Here is a 19211-nt window from a genome sequence, read left to right as displayed (position 1 = left end):
CAACCGAACCGCAAGCTATCGCGAACTTGCTTTGGACTGCCTAACCTATCTCTCTTTCCGGAGCTTCCAGAGCGGTCCTTCAACATCTGGGGACGAATTCGCTGCACGCTTGGCAAACTACCCTTTCCTACGCCATGCGACCACATCCTGGACATACTATCTACGAGCAGCTGAAACTCCAGAGAAAGCATCAATTCAACATGACGAAAAGGTTCTTGCGTTCTTTTCTCCGTCCAATCATGAAGCGTTCATGTCCTGGATCCAAACTTTGAACGCCGGGTCTTCCTCGGCTGGCAGCAGTTGGTCTTCGTATCCAAAGCATGCAACCGCTTTGTACTATGCAGCATCTTTCGGGTTGCTCCACGTCTGTCAGCATATCATCCACCAAGGAGTAGACTTGAACGTCCCAGGAAGTCGATACGGAGGTACCGCGCTGCATGGAGCTGTGTGTCGTGACCAACTGTCAGTCATTCGCGCATTATTAGAAGCGGGTGCGGATGTCAACAAGTGCGATTTTGACAATGTTAGTCCACTGCATACTGCTTCAGCAGAAGGCTATGTGGACTGTGTCAAGCTGCTGCTCCATTATGGGGCGAACAAAGATGCGCTTGACAGGGGTGGAGAGAAGCCCATTGATTGGGCTAGGAATGCGGAGCAAGATGACTGTCGGGATGTACTCGATGCAAATCTTGTAGAGATTGCAGAGCCCGTAGCTGGAGCGGATGAGGCGAAGATGTGGACTGGATGGAAGGGGACGTACGTTCCTGTTTGGTCGTCGCGAGTATAATGTCTCCGCTGCGCAAAACCCTAGATAGGCCATCTCGAATCATACTTGAAATGTCGCTTGCGAGATCAACTCTATTGGCCATTTCTTTAGGTCATGAAGCGGACGGAGAAATCGTGATATTTTGATCAATGCATATGATGCGAGAGCCTTTTGAAACGCGTCACTCAGGCTGCGTATCACATTTGGTCATAAACCACATGAAACTCCTTTTGCACCCTCACACCCCCTAGCGAGCCTGCGATGTCTTCTCTAGTCAAGCCCTCCCTAGAGCTCGATAACGATGTTGCTGCTGATCGACTCTGCTCCATATTCCTGTGTGTAGCGTCGTCCTTCCCGGAGTATACGATTGTGGATAGCTCAATGCCGTGCTGATGACGAAGAGGCTCTTCAGAGATGCTAGGCGTTCTGTTAACACTCCCGGTGAAACGGTTGCATAATGAGTTCCAAGCTTTATCGGAGGTCCGCCCCACTTTCAAGTCGTCCTGAGTGGTTTTGGCGGCGCTGCTTCTACCCTTGGAAGTCGTCCGTATACCACCCCGACTTGCTCCCATATGCGTGCTCATACCGCCGATTTGTAGATGCGAGAGGAAGGTCTGGATACGAGGTAGTGTAGCGTGATTGATCGAAAGGTGAACAACGATTTGATCCATTACGGCCCATCTCAGTTGCGATCCTGGGATGTGATTAGCGATATGCTCTGATGAGAACATGGCTCCTTACGTGTTTGATCCTCTAGCTGAAGAGCTTTGTGAATGAATACCATTCGTCCAATATCCACGACGCAAATGAGTAAACGCGATCCGAACAGCCAAAATACAATGGATTTGGTATGGGCTTTCATTTGAACACCCCGGATAAGTGGAAAGATCCAGAAAGCAAGCACAGTGTCGCTTAATATATTAAAGATCGTGATCGGATAGTACACGTTGCCATGTGTAGAGCAATTCTTCGGACTAAGTATCCAAGGTTGTGGTAGCTGGCATTGGAAGGCGATCAGAAAGAGAGAGAGTAGTGTGTAGACAGCGACCATAGGTATAAGCCATCTGGTAGCTTGAGGCCCGACTTGTTTTGGAGCGATGCGTTGGAACAGAACAACGAGCGATAGTTTAGCGAGAGCGAGAGCAATGACGCCCGAGATTTGTGCGGTCCAAAAAAGCTATAAGTATATGTTTAGCAAAGTCCGCAGCCCCTAACACAACTGTTTACCTTGAAGTAAAGAGCCCTTTGCTTGTCATCAAGCGTATCCTGGTGTCTGCCCAGGCCTGCTCGAACGCAGAAGTGAGACAGGATGGACGTGATGACACCAAAACACTGAGCTTGATTAGCAAAGTGAGTACAGGAAGTTGAGACATGAATTCGTACAAGTCCTGCACCAAACACGATGTCATCAGACTCGATCTGATGGAACTTTTGCCGCCGCATTGCCATGCGGACAGTTGCGATGAGGATACTTGTAACTGGAAGAACGATGGAGACAATCGTGTTGATCGGGCCATGGTCTTCGGCCGTGAGTGCGGCTATGGGTTGAATAGTGCCAGCCATGATAGAGCGACGAAGTAGTGTTGGAGTTGGCACGACAGAAACGCTGACGTCTAAGATCACTCATACTAAATGGCCTTCCTCACGACCAGCTCACTGGGTTCATTCGGGCGTTCATTCGTGCAGGCACGGCAGGAGCAAAATCCTTCTCGCTGATAGCCAACATAGGAGTTGGCGGGCAGTACCCTGCTCGCATAAAACAGGTGCCTATGATAAGAGAGTCGCCGCCGCTCTTAGGAGCCTCATCTCATACGCGACTATGAGGCGCAGTAGGAATGATATTGCTCAGAGCCCGTGCCGACTTCGATGATCACGTCAGAGAGACTTACAAGGGACATGGCGGTAGGCGGTGTCGCCTGCGAGATAATCCCTCGAGGCCTCATCTCTGTTCCTTCCTTTATACTGAGTGATAGCTGTCAGAGGTCAATTAGCCGAGGCGTAAAGTATATGATGCTACTCAAAGCAAACTTACTGTATGGCTTGCACAAGAGTATCATGGACGATGCAAAGGTCTCAGTAAGGCCATAGATGCCCACTTACGCGGCCTACCATGGTGGGCGTGATGGCGAAAGGCAGGTCGCATCGCTCGAGTGTGACTTGGGTGTGCATCCACAGGAACCGAGCGGCTGGGTGCCCGCCGCCGCGCACGGCCTGAAGCGAGGTTGATGAAAGCAGTAGAGTACCGTCAACGTAGGAAAAAATTGAACAGGTCTGCAGCCTACATTAACATCCATGAGTGAGAACATGCGAAGTAGGCGACCTGACTTCGATGTAGACTCCAAACCTGTTCATGTACACATCCTCAATTCCTTGCGATGCGAGAAGTGATGAATGAAGCTCGAGCGCGAAGCCCGGAAGGAAGGTGGAGTGATGATTGAAGCGACGGCGAAGAGCGGTTAGCGGTAATACTGCGCCAAGGCCCCAATGAGGTTAAAGGCCCGGGCTAATTTCCATCAAGACCTCGGGAGGGTCAGGCCCGTGCCGTTGCTGTTCCCCCACCCGCACGGCAATGCTTCTTTTACGCCGCCTCAGATCCGAAGAAGACAAAGAGCTGCGAGCCGCAGCTACTAACGCCATTTGATAATGAGATTCCGTGTCTGTCGACAGGCGAGCTGCTGTGCCGCGCGCGCAAAAACACCAATCCTTCAATTAGTGCTCTGCTACCTAGACATCTCTTCCACTGATAGAGTGCGATTGTCGAGCCTCAATAGTACCTAGGTACTATCGGCTAGCAATCTATATGTTGCAAGGAGAGAATGGGGAGGGCTGTTAAGAGGGACCTGGAAGTAAAGAACCCTGTCAGTGCACATCCAAGGTAACATTCGAACGCAGCTTTCTACCCCAACGAACTGTTTTAGACACCTCGCGTCGATGCAGACTTGCGGCGTAGGCATCCTGCGATCCCCACTGTCTCTTTGGCGACTGGCTAGGTCTGCTTCTGGAGCTTGACTACATGAGTCAAGTTGGAATCCTGAGATACGCCCGGGCATGGGACGTAAACAGGAAGTATACTGCAGCTCGCTTCGCAGATGTCAGGATCTATGCCGCTCAACAAGAGTTCGGCTCTAATGGTCGTATGTGGTCAGCCCCAGGATAAAACCTCCGAACCCCATGTCCAGTGAAATCCCTTACCACTCACAATGCTTCGTACTTTCACGGTTTCCCACGACCACGACGCATCTCTACGGCCCTCTCCTCGTTCCATCGATATGAACAAGGATGAGGCGCTTGTCACGACAACCGTTCCAGATTATCACGATGGACTACGGGAGAAGACGGAGAGACGCAAGGATGACACTCTCCCCTCTGGTTCCTCAAGTAGTGGCGGGTTCCAAGTGAGTCCCACCGACCCATTGCTCAAAGATTGGCCAGCTAATTTCTCTCTCAGCGCTACATAAACCAACTCGCCATCAACAACTTTGGCTTCACACTCCAAGTAGCATGGGAAGCTGTTGGCTTGTCATTCCAGCTTGCATGGCTCAATGGTGGCCCTGCCGCGCTTGTCTGGGGGTCTATGATCGCTGGCGTCGGCTCTACCCTCGTTGCTACAGCTTTGGGGGAGATGGCCTCCATGGACCCCACCGTAGGTGCACAGTACAGATGGTCGGCGCGCTTCGCTTCATTCGCTCCCGAATTCTGGGGGTTTATTCAGGGCTGGATCACAGTCATTGCCTGGATTTGCAGCTGCGCCGGCGCCTTCTCCTTCATGTCGAATACTTTATCCGGCTTGATCATCTTCAACAGCCCAAGCTACGAACCAAAGGCCTGGCACTCGACGGTGTTTCTGATCGCCTTCCTCATTGTTCCGCTGGTTCTCAACCTCTACTTGCGAAAGATCATCAACTATCTGGAAACGATCGGTGGCATTTTCCACGTTGTCTTCTTCGTTGCTATCGTTGCGACACTATGCACGCTTGCGAAGCGCAGTACACCCGAGTATGTCTTCATGACCTTGCACACAGACGCCGGTTGGGAAAACCCCGGTGTCGCATTTTCTATTGGCATGCTCGCTGTGGCATATCCCATCAGCAGTTTTGATGGTGTCCTCCACATGAGTAAGCTGCGCAACCCGACTCAGCCTCCAATGCCAATGCTAATATAGTCCACAGTCGAGGAGACCAAAGAACCTCGCAAGCGGGTACCCAAAGCTATGATCTTGGCAACCTCTCTGAACGCAATCATGATGGTCGCCTTCTGTATCTGCTTGATGTTCTGCATTGGTGATGAAGAAGCCGTCGCGAAATCGATCTTGCCGATTACGGAGGTCTTTTACTCCGCGTAAGTGCACCACCTGAGAGGCGACACACGTTCAATACTAACATACTGCAAAAGCACAGGGTCTAAGGCAGCATCAACGGCAATGACGGTTTTGATGGGGCTTCAACTCATGGTTGGCAACTTTAACATTGTTGCATCCGTGGCTCGATTAGTCTGGCGATTCGCATCCGACAAAGGTCTTCCTTTTCACCAGCACTTCACCTACGTGAGTCTTGACCATGCCCATACTTATCGGATCAAACTGACAACACTCTAGATCCATCCGACGCTCCAAGTTCCAATACCCGCACTGTTCCTAGTTGGCTTCATATGTTGCCTTCTATCGCTCATCAACCTCGGTTCCGCAGCCGCCTTCAATTCGCTCATATCCCTACCTACCATCGCGCTATACGTATCATACCTCGTCCCGATCTCGCTATTCACGGCTCGTCAGCTTGCCGGTAAACACCCGAAGTACGGGCCCTTTCAATTGGGCAGATGGAGCATTCCGATCAAGCTCTGCGCCATTGTCTACTTGGTATACGTCATCATCTTTGTATCGTTCCCAGCATCAAGACCGGTGACAAGCTTGACAATGAACTATGCGCCACCGATTCTTATCGGGTTCATGGTCATTGCGATGGTGGATTGGTTTGTCAGGGGTCGCAAGAAGTTTGAGGTACCTACAGCTGCACTCGAACATGGAGAGGATGAGAGGCAGTAGGTATGCATGTTGGAGGCTGTATGGTAACGTAAAATCAGAATTTGGCTCTGCGAGTAGGCGAAACCCGTTCTATTAGTAACGTCTAATCGATGTTGATCCCTGAACGCCTTCGCAATGCCATATATCTCTCGTGAGCCCTTCGCTAGCTAGCTGCACTTCATCAGTATGCAGTTCTGCAGTGGAAACCAGCTACATTCTCACTCCTGTCTGAGCCAAAGAGACATTCCAGCCCACACGTTGGCCAAGCTGCAGCTCTAAACAAAGTAGGAGAACACCATCGCCACCAAGCCCAGAGCGAGAGCACTAGGTGCGGCTCCCGCCATAGAAGCACCAGAAGCCTCAGGAACGTTGTTCGTAGCCGCACCGCCCATGTACCACGACCCGATATCCGTCAACTCGCCGTCCTGGGTCAGCATCGCAGCGTTCGCGCCCACGTTGCTGACATCCGATCGGAAAGCGCCGAAGTAGGAGTAGTGTGTGATGTTCCTGATACAGCATTAGCCAACATTATTACTGCCAAAAGCCACATGGGACGAATACTTACGGCCAACTATCAAAGCTCTGCGCGCTCATGTTATAGAAACTCTGCGTCTCCTCAAGCGGCTGATTCGGGTACCCATACTCCGTGACCCACACCGTCATGTTCGGCCACATCGTTGTAACGCGTCCAATATGGCTCATCATACCCTCAAAGTTGCCATACCAATGCACAGGGATAAAGTCGGGGTTACATCCGCCATCGCACTCGTTGAAGAAGTTCTCCAACCACTGCCATCCGGACTCTGCGCCTGTGACACCCGGTGCACCGAGTTTGATGCCGAGTTCCTTGAGCGGCTCGATTTCGGCTTTCCAGCGTGCGGCTGCGGTGGTGACGGCGAGGTTGGAACCGCCGGTGCTGTGGCCGCCGTCGGGCTCGTTGAAGCCGAGGACGGCGGTTATGTTTGCTCCGTCTTTGATCTGTTGCTTCACGGAGTCGAGGAAGGGAGTGCCGGTATCGCTGTCGCTGGCGCCCCAGAGCATAGGGACGAATTGCATGTCTGGGTTATCTTTGTAGGCAGACGAGGGGTCTTTTTGGTAGTTGTAGTACCATGTTGGAGGAGAGGGACCTGTTGTCCAGATCTTGTCGTCGTCGGGGTGGTCATCGGAGGGGACGTAGACGAGACCGCGTTTTGACGATGTTGAGGCCGTGGACTGTGCGGTTGTGGAGGTTGTGCTCGTGAGCAGCACCGTGGCGGCGCTGAGGAGCGCGGTTCGTCGCATCTTTGCTGTGAGGTTTGTGTGGTGAAGTGCTCTCGGCCGTAACGACGTATGAAATTCGACTTTTTTTGGAAGTGGACCTGGGTGTTCGGTACCAGCGATACGAAGATGGGCCGCGAAGGGGTCCGTTGCTGATAGTTTGGTTGTCGCTATCCAGGGACACCTCAAGATACCTCTTTGCTTGTCGCAATGTGCAAAGACGAAGTAGACAACAGGAGGCGATCAGGTGGGTAACGAAGCAAGAGTAACTTCCAGAGAATTCCAACTCTTCTAGCCAGCTCAGCCACGAAAAAAATCCAAAGCTGTCAGGAGAAACCTCGAAAGCGAGTCGTTACGCAAGCCACAAAAGCGCCTTTGCAACCGGGCCAAGGCGAGACAATTGACAAGCCGGATATCGTACACAAGTCCAGAGGTTCGGGAAAAAACAGCAGGAAACGAACGATCAGCTACACAGCGAGGGCCTTTCTTCCCAAATAGATACCCGTACGAGTCAAAAATTGTTAGCTTCCAACGCCGTCAAGCGTTACGAACTCAGGTACTTCAGAAAAAAGATGCCTAGGTGCGCTACGAGGCTGGAGATAACAATATAACCCCACCGCCCACTCACGCTACACCTGCACCATGGCTGTTAGCATCTATCGAAAAGAGATAAACCGGCATCTTGGGAGCCGGCTAGATTGCTGCCGCGCCGCTCAGAACAGCGTAGTGGCGTTGTGCTAGGTAGGTTTTGGAACTCGTAGTGACGCCTGCCGTGACGCAGGTACAAGCGCCCCATAAGCCCGCGCCACAAAAGGGGACAAGGCACGACCCAAAGTAAATTCTCGGGAGATCGACTTTGCCGGAGGCGTTCGGCGGGAAAAGCGTGGTTTTTAGGTGGGACGAGGGTGATGGAATAAGGATTTACATCGAGCGATCTGAGTGATCGGCAAGTACAAATCTGCGTTGGGCTGTCGAGAGTTTTGCGTCGTCTTTTTGTTCAGATGCTACATGTCGCAGCTCAGGCAAGGTACGTCGCTAGGATGTATTGGCTCAGGGGTGGCGCATGCGAAGTATGTCCCAACATTTCGGGGCTGCAGCGAGTGTTCAGCTGGTCGGCTGGGTAGCTCTCTGCCTGCAGGGCTTATCGGCGGAAGTTAAGATCGCACGTGCTCTGGACGATTCTAGGCCAGGTGCCGCCGAGCCGCGTGTAATAAGATCTCCAGACATGGCATTCTCTGGGCAGACATCACTCACAACCACGAAGAGGTACATGGAACAGCGATATAACAGTTGGGTATTGGTATTTACATCTTTCGCTACATCCTAGTTCACATTGCCGTTCCCATTCCATTTCCAACTCCCTTCACTCCATCCCTTTTCCAACCTTCTTCTCCTTCACTCCACCTTGACGATATAGCAGAAAAGATAGTGGTATGTGTGCGCGAGCCCCAGGCTTACCGCTTTGCATGAGATTACAAGAGCTTGTATCAGATCTTTCTTTACACAAAAAAACTCGATGAACACAAGGAAAGATTCGTAAATACACAGACGTAGAGCGCAGGTATGGCCCGGTCCGTGTGCGGGAGATAGATGACTGAGGATATGGTTTGACCGCTCTATGGTTTGTCAAATGCGACCACCGCGATGCAGACATGGGGACAAAATAAATAGGAGATTATGCCTAGATGGCGAGATGTTTCGCTTGTTTAGGTCTTCGCTCTTGGGCGACTTCAAAGGTTGTGGGCTTAGTACGCATAGGGGCCAGGAGGGCCTCGTGGTTGTTGAGGCTGCCATGGCGCGTTGGACACGTAGCCGGGTGGTTGGTGGAAGCCAACATCCGCCTCGCGCCCTGGACTGCTTTCGCGACTCAAGTTCCGCTCATGCGTTGCTGTGCGACCGAACGTGGATGCATCGGCGAGCAAGTGTCCTTGGTCGTCTCCGAATGAACGACCACCGGGACCGTTGTATGCGGTATTCTGATCCGCGAGAGGAACGCGGTCGTAACCGGCGGTACGGGGACCGAACGGCGATGGAAGCGAGGTTCGCTTGTACTCTTGGGGGTCCATGAGTAGCGAGTTGCGTGCGTCGAGAGGAGTAAGGGTGTCGAGGTCACGAGCTTTCTCTGCAGGGGCTGTTAGATGGTGTTGGCAAGCAGGGGGTGGAGAAGACTTACCAGCTGCCTTTCTCTTCTTACGGTGAGGGTTTTCCTTGCAGCAAATGATGATCGCGTTGACTGCGATGAGAATAGCAAGAACACCAGTGAGGGAAGCCTGCACAACGACAAGAACTAGACCGGTGACGGTCTTAGTGGTCTGGCTCATGCCAAGTTCTTCGACGAAGACCAAAATGCAGACGACCGACAAGACGCGAACGACCGAGATGGTAATGTTGATCCAGGTGCTAGACTTGAGCGTGTACGGACGAGCCCAGAGAAGCATGACAAGGAGAAGCGACTCGACGATGAGTTGACCAGCAGCCTGTGCGAGACCGTGGCCATCTGCTCCTGCGATAACGCAACCACGAGCGAACATGAAGATAATGGCCGGTACGAAGATCCACCAGTAGCTCTTCTTGTAGTTCTCGTAGAACATGCTGTACTTGCGCCAGATCTCTTTGTCTTCGTAGAGAGCGTCGGGCTTTCCCTCCATCTTCTTGAACTTGTCCGCAGTGCTCCAGATCTTCCAGGTGAAGAAGGCCAACACTCCGGTGAATGCAGCTAGAGTGACACCAGCGAGTGTTTTGACAGCCCACGAGTCTCCGTTCTTGAACTGGTAGACACAGTAGAGAACCCAGATACCGTAAAGCAGGAGGATCAAGTTGGTAATCGTCTTGGCCAGAGTCCACCAGTATCGCTTACGGAAGCTTGTCAGTTTCTTCGGAAAGCTGCCGAACAGTGCCCATGTCTCCAGAATGACCTTGAAAAGGAGGATACCAACGGTAATGGCAGCGATAATGATGGCGAAGATGAGTAGTACTGTCATGAAGGCGTTACGGTCAGGAATGGTGTACTCCTGGATGAAGCCCTGCATGTCCTTCGCGTAGACAATGACCTTGTTGTCACCTCCCTCTTCGGCAGTATCGTTGACGTTCGTGTTCAATTCGTCGCGAGCGAACAGGACGTCAAAGCTGCGCTTGGTCAAGGTCATGTTCTGGTCCACGTGTACGAGGGTAGCATTCTTGAGAAATTCGACACTGCTCTGGGTGAGGTTGCCGCCGGTGCTCTTACGGAAGTTGTCAATGGAGTGCTGCATTCCCTCCCAGTAGATGAGACCGGTGCTAAAGGCAAAGTTCTGGGACCAGCTGCGGTATACACCGGGGACGTCAGCGCTCATCATGCCGTTCAAAGCCATGGCCTGGAACCATCCGATGACATCCCCAAAGGTAGGACTGGATTGTGCTGCACCAGGGTGTCCAGCGCCAGCGAGCGAAGCAAGACCAGTAACAGCCAAGGCAGCTCCAGCAATTCCAGCAGCGATGTATTGTACTCCTGCGGTGGAAAGTGATTGTCCGTTGCTGACTTGAGAGGTAATACAGGCCAGGTCCTTGCCTCCATCTTTGGCCTTGAGCTGCATCCTGGCTTGACTGTCGATGTCGGGAATGTTGAAGGCGATGCTGGGGATTTGGGACATGATGCTGTCGGGGATGCTCTGCTCTCCCTGTGCGCCAAAGGTGCCCTTGGGAACTGCTACATGTTAGCTTGTACATTATGCGCATATAGTCGCTATGTGCGTACCTGGACATAGCTGGTCGACTTTGTATTCGCCGTCGCAAGGGTCGAACTCTTTGTTGTACAATTCTCTGCCGTATGCGTTTACAGTGAGGATTGCCATGACCTTCTGCTCAACCTCGTTGGTGCCGGACACATCGAATTTGACCTTCTTGATAGAGCGGTCGAACTCGATGTTTAGCTTGTTGACCTTGATGTCTCCTGTGCCTTCCAGACAGGAGCTGAAACCGTTGGTCTTGAGAATGTCGGCAGCCAGTACGCTCAGTGGCGCGGATGCCAGTAATATAAAAGGTGCGAGCATGGCCGAGTATGTCGCGTGGGGCCTCATTATCGGTGTTGTGCGCCCGGGGGCGTTCTCGGGGTGCGGGTGTCGACAGCGAGCGACGGTCGCAGCAGCGAAGTGTCGGGCGACGTTGGTATGCGCGGGTGGTTGCTGACAAAAGCGAGTGTAGCAAAAGAAACAAGCAGTAGATTAAACGGGGGTCGGCCGCAGGTTCAACCTTTCTCGTGCCTGATGGAAAGCGGTAAACAAAGGCAAGCGTCCAGAGGGAAGGCGCGTCGAGGGAGCGGCGAGCCAGGAAGAGGGTTTGGGGTCGAGTCGGCAGGTACGAGGGACGCAAAAGTGAAACGACTGACGAACGAGGGAGCGATGTGGTTGAAATGAGGACGAGGCGCTGAAGCCGGTAATCTGCCTCTCTTCTGAAACCGTGCGGCGACAGCCAAGGGGGTTCACTCCAATCAGGAAGGGACGCGCGGCGCTAGCCTCGATTAATCCCGCGATGGCGCAGTCGCTGGATCCGACGCTATCGAAGGATGATGGTTGTTGGGCCGCGTTCGAGAACACGATGGGATGCAGATGGGGTTGACGTTGGGGAGCTGTCAGGGACTCTTGCGCGAGCTGGGGAAGGAATGCTTTTTATCGCTAGGTCATCACTATCTGCTGCTACTGCGAGACACGCTGCCCTCACACGCCAGTACACCACTACTGTCGTATACTGGCAGCTGAAGACTGCTACGTGCGATGCGGGCCTATCAAACTACCCCGGTCCGCTCGAGACCGTTGCCGTCGCCAAGTCAACCATCGTGTCATCGATGCGGAGTCGCAGAACTGCCTGAAGCTTCAAGCCGTGCACAAAGAGCTTATCTCGCCATCATCATCTCTTGTGCACACAGAATCATAGGAGTTCATCATGATCAAATGCACTTTGGTAGCCTGCGCCCATGACCCCATGGACGGCGCCAGCGTGGCTGTGCAGCACCCCAGGGTGGTAAAAATAGATGCTCGGCCACTAGGTGAGAATTTGAACACTGCAGCTGCCCAAAGAGACCAAGTGCTGCATCGAGGGATGACGTTCCCTCGTATACTGTAGGCCCGAAATACTTTTGTTGTGGTTCAACAGTCTGCATCTGTCTTTGTTGTGATGACGGTACCCCTTTGAAAGGAGACAAACGTGATGCAGTCAGAAGAGGAGCTATTCTACACCTTCTGTCTTTGTGTTTGTGCTATGCGATCGGCGTCTGGTAGTTGCGCGGTCTAGAAACTTTGAAGGCTTCGAGACCGCGAGAGCTGCGTGATTAAGCCGATCACTAGCCCCAGCACCCGCCAGCCGTCACATCAGCCGTGGCCAGGCGCCCTCGTCATCTGCACAGTGAGACCACCAAGACATACACAACAGCCACCACGGTTGCGCGCCACACTACAGCCAAGTGCGAACCTCATGAAGAGACCTCTTCATTGCTTTCATCGTCGATTTATTTCCCTGCCATCTTTCCCATGCAGGTTTGGGGGCCTAAACACCCGCCCATGTTGGTGCAATCTCACGTGCAATTTCATACGCCCGCCAGTATCGCTCCTTCACTACCTGGGTATAGCGCTCTGGATTATACCTCTCATCTCCGTTCCGTCGGTCGCAACAGATCGAGGTGATCTTTGATGATAATGCACTCTGGTACCGATGACCGTTCACTGAGATGCACTCTGTCACGTGAGCTAGGGACCGAGGTCGTGCCTTCTTCTTACGCATCCACATGCTCTACCTTCCACAACCAGTGAATCATCGCTGCTATCAACGCGAAGCAGAAGTATCACGTGTCTTCCCGTCAAGTGCCTACAGTGGCACAAACCCAGCTGGAAGCTCCTTCCCCTCAACCCAGGCTACAACAGTCTCCGCCCAAAGTCGAGGATTCTGCCTATTCCAAGGATGCCTCATATCCGGATGCGTATAAGCAAGAGTCGTAGTGTCATTTTCCTTCCCCATCTTGACGAGTTTGCGAGCAGCCTCCGGGCTATCGTTAGATGGGACCAGCCCACCTTTCCCAGCGACAACGATCAATGTTCGTGCAGACCACGATCGAATGTGCGCTGCAGCACTGTCGGTATGCGCGATCTGTGTGCAAAGCGATAGCGAAGGGCTATTCGTGCGGCGGAGATCTGTACCGTCCATGAGCCAGCGAATCAACGGTCGTGGGACAGCGTTTTCCATGCGATTGGAGGCCCAGAGCAGGTAAGGCAGTAGCGGAGCTTTGGAAACAGGCGCTTCGCTGTATCCAGAGACGAACAACGACGCAGCGACATGAGGACAGTTCGCGGCAAGGCAGACAGCGATAGAAGCACCGAGACTGTGGCCAACAACGTGGGCTCGACCGCCGACAGCTTGTGCCTCTATCAGACGCGCGATATGCTCTGCGGATGTCTCGATAGAGAACGATATGTGCGATAAGTGACCGTGTCCAGGGCAGTCTGGGAGAAGAAGATGGTAGTCGTGGATGTAGGGTACCACCAGTTCCCAATCGTGAGCGTCGACAAAGGCCCCGTGTATGAACAGAATGGTGGAGTTGCCGTCTCTGTTGACGGACATATGCCAGAGGGGGGAGCTTGGGTCATGTCGTGCAGCTTCTTGCGTTTGTAGGGTGGCCATTTGTAATCGCTCTCTAAAAGATAGCTATCGTCGAATAAGGGTTATGATGTGAAGATGGGGGTTTTGTTGACCAGTCCAGACACAGAAATGCGTCATCGCCTCCATCGCCAAAAGGCTTTCGCTGCGGCGTAAGGATACTGAGAGGCGTTTTGACAGACCAATGAGTGATGTTACAAGCAGTACGCAGTAGGCATGGGTGGTTCTAGTGCTTACGCATATGCCGCCATCACGGTCATTGTCAAATCCCGATGTAATCATTCTGGCTTCACCACTCGCCTCCTATTGCGCCTGGTATAGCTATCGACCTACAATTCCTGTCCATTGTGTTCGAGTAGCAACGAACCCATTCTTCATCGATAGCTGTCTTCTACAGACTCATCTATACTGAAGGCCATTTGTACGACATCCATTTCTCCAGCGTACGATTCCACCCACCACTCCCAAGCTGAATGTGCACAAACATATCCAAATACTGCTTCCACACAATATCCCGTCCAACCATATAACCCAACTCTTCAAACGTAAATGTGGCGTTCGGATTGACGATGCACAGCACATCAGGATGCAGCCGAACCTGCAACTCAACCTCGATGATATCGCTAATCATCGCATCGGCATCTCCATCCATAACAGCTTTGTAGACGGCGTTATTGTCCTGCACCAACACGATAGTCGCAGCCTTCAAGTTCGCCCGGTCAAACGCCTCGTTCGTACCGCCTGGGTTGACAGCGACTTTGACACCCGCAGTGTCAATAGCCTCCAACGACGAGAACTTTTCTAGATCCGCGCATCGCACGCAGGCCGCCTTACCCACGCGTTGAATAGCCGTAGAAAAGAAGACATTTTGCGCGCGAGCTAGAGTAATGCTAACGCCACTCATGGCGACATCGAATTTCTGGGCTACGAGGTCCGTTGTGATGTTCGCCCAGATGGTAGGAACGAATTCAATTGGACGTGGGAGGCCGAGGGAGTTGGAAAGTGACTGCGCCAAGTCGATGTCGGCGCCGATGTACGTGGTGTTGATGGCTGGGGTGGCGGGGAGTGCGGTCTGGTTTGTTACTTTGTAGGAGAAGGGCTTGTAGTCTCCGGTTGTGCCGACTTTCAGGTAGCCGCGTGCCAGAATTTTGTTGAGGATGGAGGTTATGTTGCTGTATGCGGTTGGTGTTGAGTAGCTGTGGGAAATGAGTATAGTGGTCATCAGAATTGTGGGCATAGCATTACTTGGGAGAGTATTCGGCGGCATATTCGCTTTTTCCACTCGAAGCCGCGGCGAGAGGGTTGATAAGTAAGGCAGCTGCGACGAGCACCGAGGTAGGGTTCACCATTGTGACGAATGTTTTGAACCGCCGACATTCAACTCACAACGAAGATCGTGAAAACTTAAGGGAGCAGGCACGTAGTTGTACTAATCTCCGATCTCCGCAATCTGGATGCTGACAAGCTCCGCCCAGCCTCCAGTAGATCCTTCATAGCTCGAAAATCTTGCCATGCTGAAGATAGGCACCCGGGGATCGTAACCCGCTAAATAGCAGTTCTACAATTGGAAGAACACAAGATTAACTAATGGAACCAGTAATAGGTTTAAGTCTTGATAGCTAGCGTCCGCGACGTTTCATCGTACAAACAGTATCTTGGGTCATGTCTTGGCAGGGCTCGAGCGATGACGGGGTGTTGTAATCGGCCGACGAAGGCCCGCTCCGGACTTTGATACGAGATGGACATGGACATTGCTGATTACATGACTGTCCATTCCGGTGTCGCACGTGAGCATTGCCTGGATCTTGGTTTGGCCTGCACTAGCCGCACTTTCAAGGTCTTGATGTCTATCCAACTCTCTTACCTACAGGAAGATATTAGCGTAAGCTACATATAGTTACTGTAGCCCTTGGGCTGTAGCGAGGGATAATCAAGCCGCAAGATTGATTCTCTTCTACCTCGGTATCAATATGAGACTGTGTATCTAACTATCCCCGTCACCCTTCCACATGCTCCTGCCTCTCCACTCAGTCCTCCTGCCGCTCTTTGGCCTTTATCTTGAGGAGTTCAAGAGCACCCAGTGGATCCCAATTGTGTATAGCTCCTCGCGCGGACGATTCAGCCCTGCGTTGTGCATCTTCCAGCCACTGGCTCCACACATTAGTCTTTGGCACCCACTCTCTTGCCCAATCAATCTTTTTTGTAGTATGAATGGTTGTCCAAAGGCATTCTGTATACGTTTCATGTTTAGTGATTTGCGGTGGATCGATTTCCAGATCGATGTGCCACGACAAGCGGAGCGGGAGAATTGCGGCGATCCAATACAAAATATTCAAGACCGTATATGTGACAACAAGTGCTGCTTTCATTGTCCAAACAGCATTACCGAATAGTACAATGGAGCCTACAAGAGTAAGCCCACCGACGGTACCGGTCAAGCCGCGCCCCGTGAAGGTATTGACCGCGTAGTTGATGTTTTCAGGACAGAAGTAAAGAATACGCGCAATCTCGTCGTTGCATTCCACAACCGTGAGGGATCCGCTTGGAGATCTGATAACAACCGTACCTGGCCTTGATTCAGTACTTGTCTGTCCAAGATCCGGAAAAAATGGCGTCCAACGCATCCCGACGCAAAGTAGAGGTGTCGTAAAACTCATGACCAGGATACCAGTAAGTGCGACTGCGTCCCCAAGCATAATAGCCCATGCTGCCAGTCCGAAGCTCAATGCGCAGCTGAAGACGGCGATCATGTTCATTGGCGAAAAAAACATGGGTCGAAATGGATTGGTTCTATGCCGTTCATATTCTTCCTCTTCTTTAAATCTGATCTTCACAACACGTGTCGTGAATGGTGGTAGCTCAAGCCCGTTCGTGTATAACATTCGACCGAAATAAGATAAGCCAGGCCTGGTAAAGCCTGAATGAATCCCTATCACCGGTGTATCCTCTTCGGATTCAAGTTTCCTTGGTCGTCGCGCAAGGAGACCCTGAGGCGCGGGTATCAATCGTGGTAGGAAGCACGTCCACGACATGCAGATCTGCTGGCTGCAAGCTTCGATGTTATGCTCGCCTAAGAAGGCTAGGATGTTGACGACGTCGAGGCTCCAGTCATCGCGCAGTTTGGGGAAAGCGATATCGATCATGCTGAATGCTGCCTGCAATGTCAAAGTGTCGCAAGATGCAAATGGCGAGTCGACAGATAATTATGGAGCACGACAGATGCTGGCCTTTATGTTGCAGTTTGACTTTATACTGGTTCAGCCTCACGAGGGGCGCAATGCATACCTTTAAGGCTGAGTAGGTGGGCCTCAAGGCTGAGTAGATGGACTCGGCTGAGGCCACCTACTTGTGCTCGTTACCTGCCTAGGTCGACCTGACGGAACCTCGGAAGGGTCGAAAGGCATTTCTGAACTTTCTGTGAACTGATATATCTGGCTTTACGAATCAAGTGGTCGCAACGATGCGCTGCCCGTGAGGTGATTTGTGATGGAAGAGTGATGAGACGGCCAGACTCATGCTGGCATCGATCCACAAACCCCGCTAGTGGAAGGTCCGTGCCCGCCACACGGTCCATCCGCTCTGCACCTCAAAAGACGTGAAAGCCATTGAAGAGTCATTAAAATTGCTACAAGTTATCCTCTCATTAATTTCGATCGTAATTTAAGGCTTCTTTGCATGCATCGCTGCCCGTACTCGAACCCGCTTTCGGCCGGAAGATATCAGATGGGGAGATTGGAACGGCAAGGTCCCGAGGTCCTCGTGGCTACAGAAGACTAGCGACCAGCCTGTCTCCCGTTCCCCACAACATCTCGACTCTCAGTCGCAAAATATACTGCCATTATTGCGCATTTCGTCCTCGCCTGCGGTCCCCGAATGTTAGGGTCTAAAGACGACGAGAGGTCGCTAACTTTAGGCCCCACTAGCAGGTTTTGCTGGCCGTTGATTCGAGCGAACGAAATCCTCCGCCTCCCGTAAGCTTCTTACCCCAAGGCTCCATCTCCACCTTTGCAACGTCACTTGCGGAGAGTGGTTCTTTGCCTTCCCTTTCCAGGAATCGTCACCCATCTCAGACCACCCGACCGGACGGCTCGTGGTTCGCGACAAGGGTTTCGCTGTAAGGGCAGCATGAGGCGCCATTCGCTCACACATGGCACACAAGATCTGCCCAGGCGCGAGAGACAGATCCGCATCATAGACGGATGGCGGTATGCTATATAAGACAGGGAGGTTTCCCAACCATCACTGAGGTTTATTTCCGCACCAGCTCGCCTTCTACCCAGGATGTCCTCCACTAAAGCCAGCCTCACGGCTCTCGCCTTAGGGTTCTCAGCTCTCTTTACCCCGGCCTTCGCCGCCCCTTCGCCATCTTACAACTCGCCCAAACCAGTCAAAGACCCCTACTCCAGGGATTACTGGCCTTCGCCTCGCAAGATCACAGGTCAGGACTTGAACGGTACGCTTGGTGGTGTCCACATCCACGACCCAAGTATTGTGCTCGGACCAGACGGCCACTACTACTCATTCTCCTCTCATGGCTTGGCAACCACCTCCCGTGCTTCGAAGAAGAACAGCCTGGAAGGGTACTGGGAGGTTGTCGCTCAAGTTCTGGAGCCGCCTGGCAGCATTGATGATCCCGCTCAGGCAAACCGTCTTTGGTAAGAGGCAGTTACATTGCAAATACAACAAGGAGTTGTGTACTAACACTATAATGCAGGGCCCCGGATGTTCACAAGGTCGGCGATACCTACTACTGCTATTACACTGTCTCCGACTTTGGCGTCTCAGAGTCGTTCATTGGGCTCGCCACCTCGAAGACGTTACAAAACGGATCCTGGACCGACCACGGCATGGTCGTGTCTTCCAACAGCACCGACGCTCCGTTCCCGCTGAGCAAGACCAACACCATCGACGCGGCTTTCATCCAAGACGCCAAGACCGGCAAAAGCTACCTCTCCTACGGCTCCTGGTGGGCCAACCTCTGGCAGTTCGAGTTGACCAAGGACCTCAAATCCGTCAAGATCCCCACTGCCCGTCAGCTGAGCTATACCTACGATCCCGTGCTGCCGACTAAAGAGCAGGCGTACGCCAACATGTCTCTTTCTTGGGGCGGTGCATCCGCTGAAGAGGCACCGTATATCAACTACAACAAGAAGCAAGGCTTCTACTACCTCTGGTACTCAGCGGGCCTGTGCTGCGGCTACAACCCCGCTGCGCTGCCTCCGCCTGGAGCTGAGTACACCATTTTTGTCGGCCGCTCAAAGTCGCCCCGCGGACCTTTCGTGGACCGCAATGGAAAGGATCTCGCTGAAGGTGGCGGAAGCATGGTCTATGGCAGCCATGGTAACACCTACGCACCCGGTGGACAGGCGGTGATTTCCGACTACCGCGGAAGCGATGTGCTATACTACCATTACGTCAACACGACATTCGACCCGCTGTACCGAGACAACTTCAAGTTTTTGGGATGGAATCCGATCAAGTACGTCAAGGGATGGCCGGTGTTGCAGAAGTAGTTGGAGGGATAGATTGGACTTTGAGAAGACCATG

The 19211-nt window shown here is 52.6% G+C and overlaps 6 protein-coding genes across 6 annotated transcripts; 2 read left to right on the top strand and 4 right to left on the bottom strand.

Annotated features, from left to right (window-relative positions):
- Positions 1-3966: 3966 nt before the first annotated feature.
- Positions 3967-5807, top strand: J4E79_001936 (uncharacterized protein; the record flags this gene model as incomplete). Its single annotated transcript, XM_049350840.1, has 5 exons — positions 3967-4161; positions 4215-4881; positions 4936-5104; positions 5159-5309; positions 5361-5807. The coding sequence occupies 5 exons, from the start codon at positions 3967-3969 to the stop codon at positions 5805-5807; spliced, it is 1629 nt and encodes a 542-aa protein (XP_049214679.1).
- Positions 5808-6061: 254 nt separating this feature from the next.
- On the bottom strand, positions 6062-7067 carry J4E79_001935 (uncharacterized protein; the record flags this gene model as incomplete). The annotated part of the gene is made up of 2 exons (XM_049350839.1): positions 6062-6293; positions 6352-7067. 2 exons carry the CDS (start codon positions 7065-7067, stop codon positions 6062-6064), a joined length of 948 nt encoding a protein of 315 aa, XP_049214678.1.
- Positions 7068-8788: 1721 nt separating this feature from the next.
- On the bottom strand, positions 8789-11071 carry J4E79_001934 (uncharacterized protein; the record flags this gene model as incomplete). Its single annotated transcript, XM_049350838.1, has 3 exons — positions 8789-9165; positions 9217-10725; positions 10777-11071. 3 exons carry the CDS (start codon positions 11069-11071, stop codon positions 8789-8791), a joined length of 2181 nt encoding a protein of 726 aa, XP_049214677.1.
- Positions 11072-12878: 1807 nt separating this feature from the next.
- On the bottom strand, positions 12879-13628 carry J4E79_001933 (uncharacterized protein; the record flags this gene model as incomplete). The annotated part of the gene is made up of 1 exon (XM_049350837.1): positions 12879-13628. The coding sequence occupies one exon, from the start codon at positions 13626-13628 to the stop codon at positions 12879-12881; it is 750 nt and encodes a 249-aa protein (XP_049214676.1).
- A 439-nt stretch (positions 13629-14067) lies between these two features.
- Positions 14068-15013, bottom strand: J4E79_001932 (uncharacterized protein; the record flags this gene model as incomplete). Its single annotated transcript, XM_049350836.1, has 2 exons — positions 14068-14860; positions 14910-15013. 2 exons carry the CDS (start codon positions 15011-15013, stop codon positions 14068-14070), a joined length of 897 nt encoding a protein of 298 aa, XP_049214675.1.
- Positions 15014-17945: 2932 nt separating this feature from the next.
- J4E79_001931 (uncharacterized protein) lies at positions 17946-19177 on the top strand (the record flags this gene model as incomplete). The annotated part of the gene is made up of 2 exons (XM_049350835.1): positions 17946-18319; positions 18379-19177. The coding sequence occupies 2 exons, from the start codon at positions 17946-17948 to the stop codon at positions 19175-19177; spliced, it is 1173 nt and encodes a 390-aa protein (XP_049214674.1).
- Between the last annotated feature and the right edge of the window lie 34 nt (positions 19178-19211).

This window comes from Alternaria viburni, assembly GCF_023758015.1.
Source record: "Alternaria viburni strain BMP 2772 chromosome Unknown scaffold_3, whole genome shotgun sequence".
In the NCBI taxonomy this organism is placed as follows: domain Eukaryota; kingdom Fungi; phylum Ascomycota; class Dothideomycetes; order Pleosporales; family Pleosporaceae; genus Alternaria; species Alternaria viburni.
The sequence above is the reverse complement of the archived record's forward strand: the minus strand, read 5'-3'. Positions and strand labels throughout refer to the sequence as shown.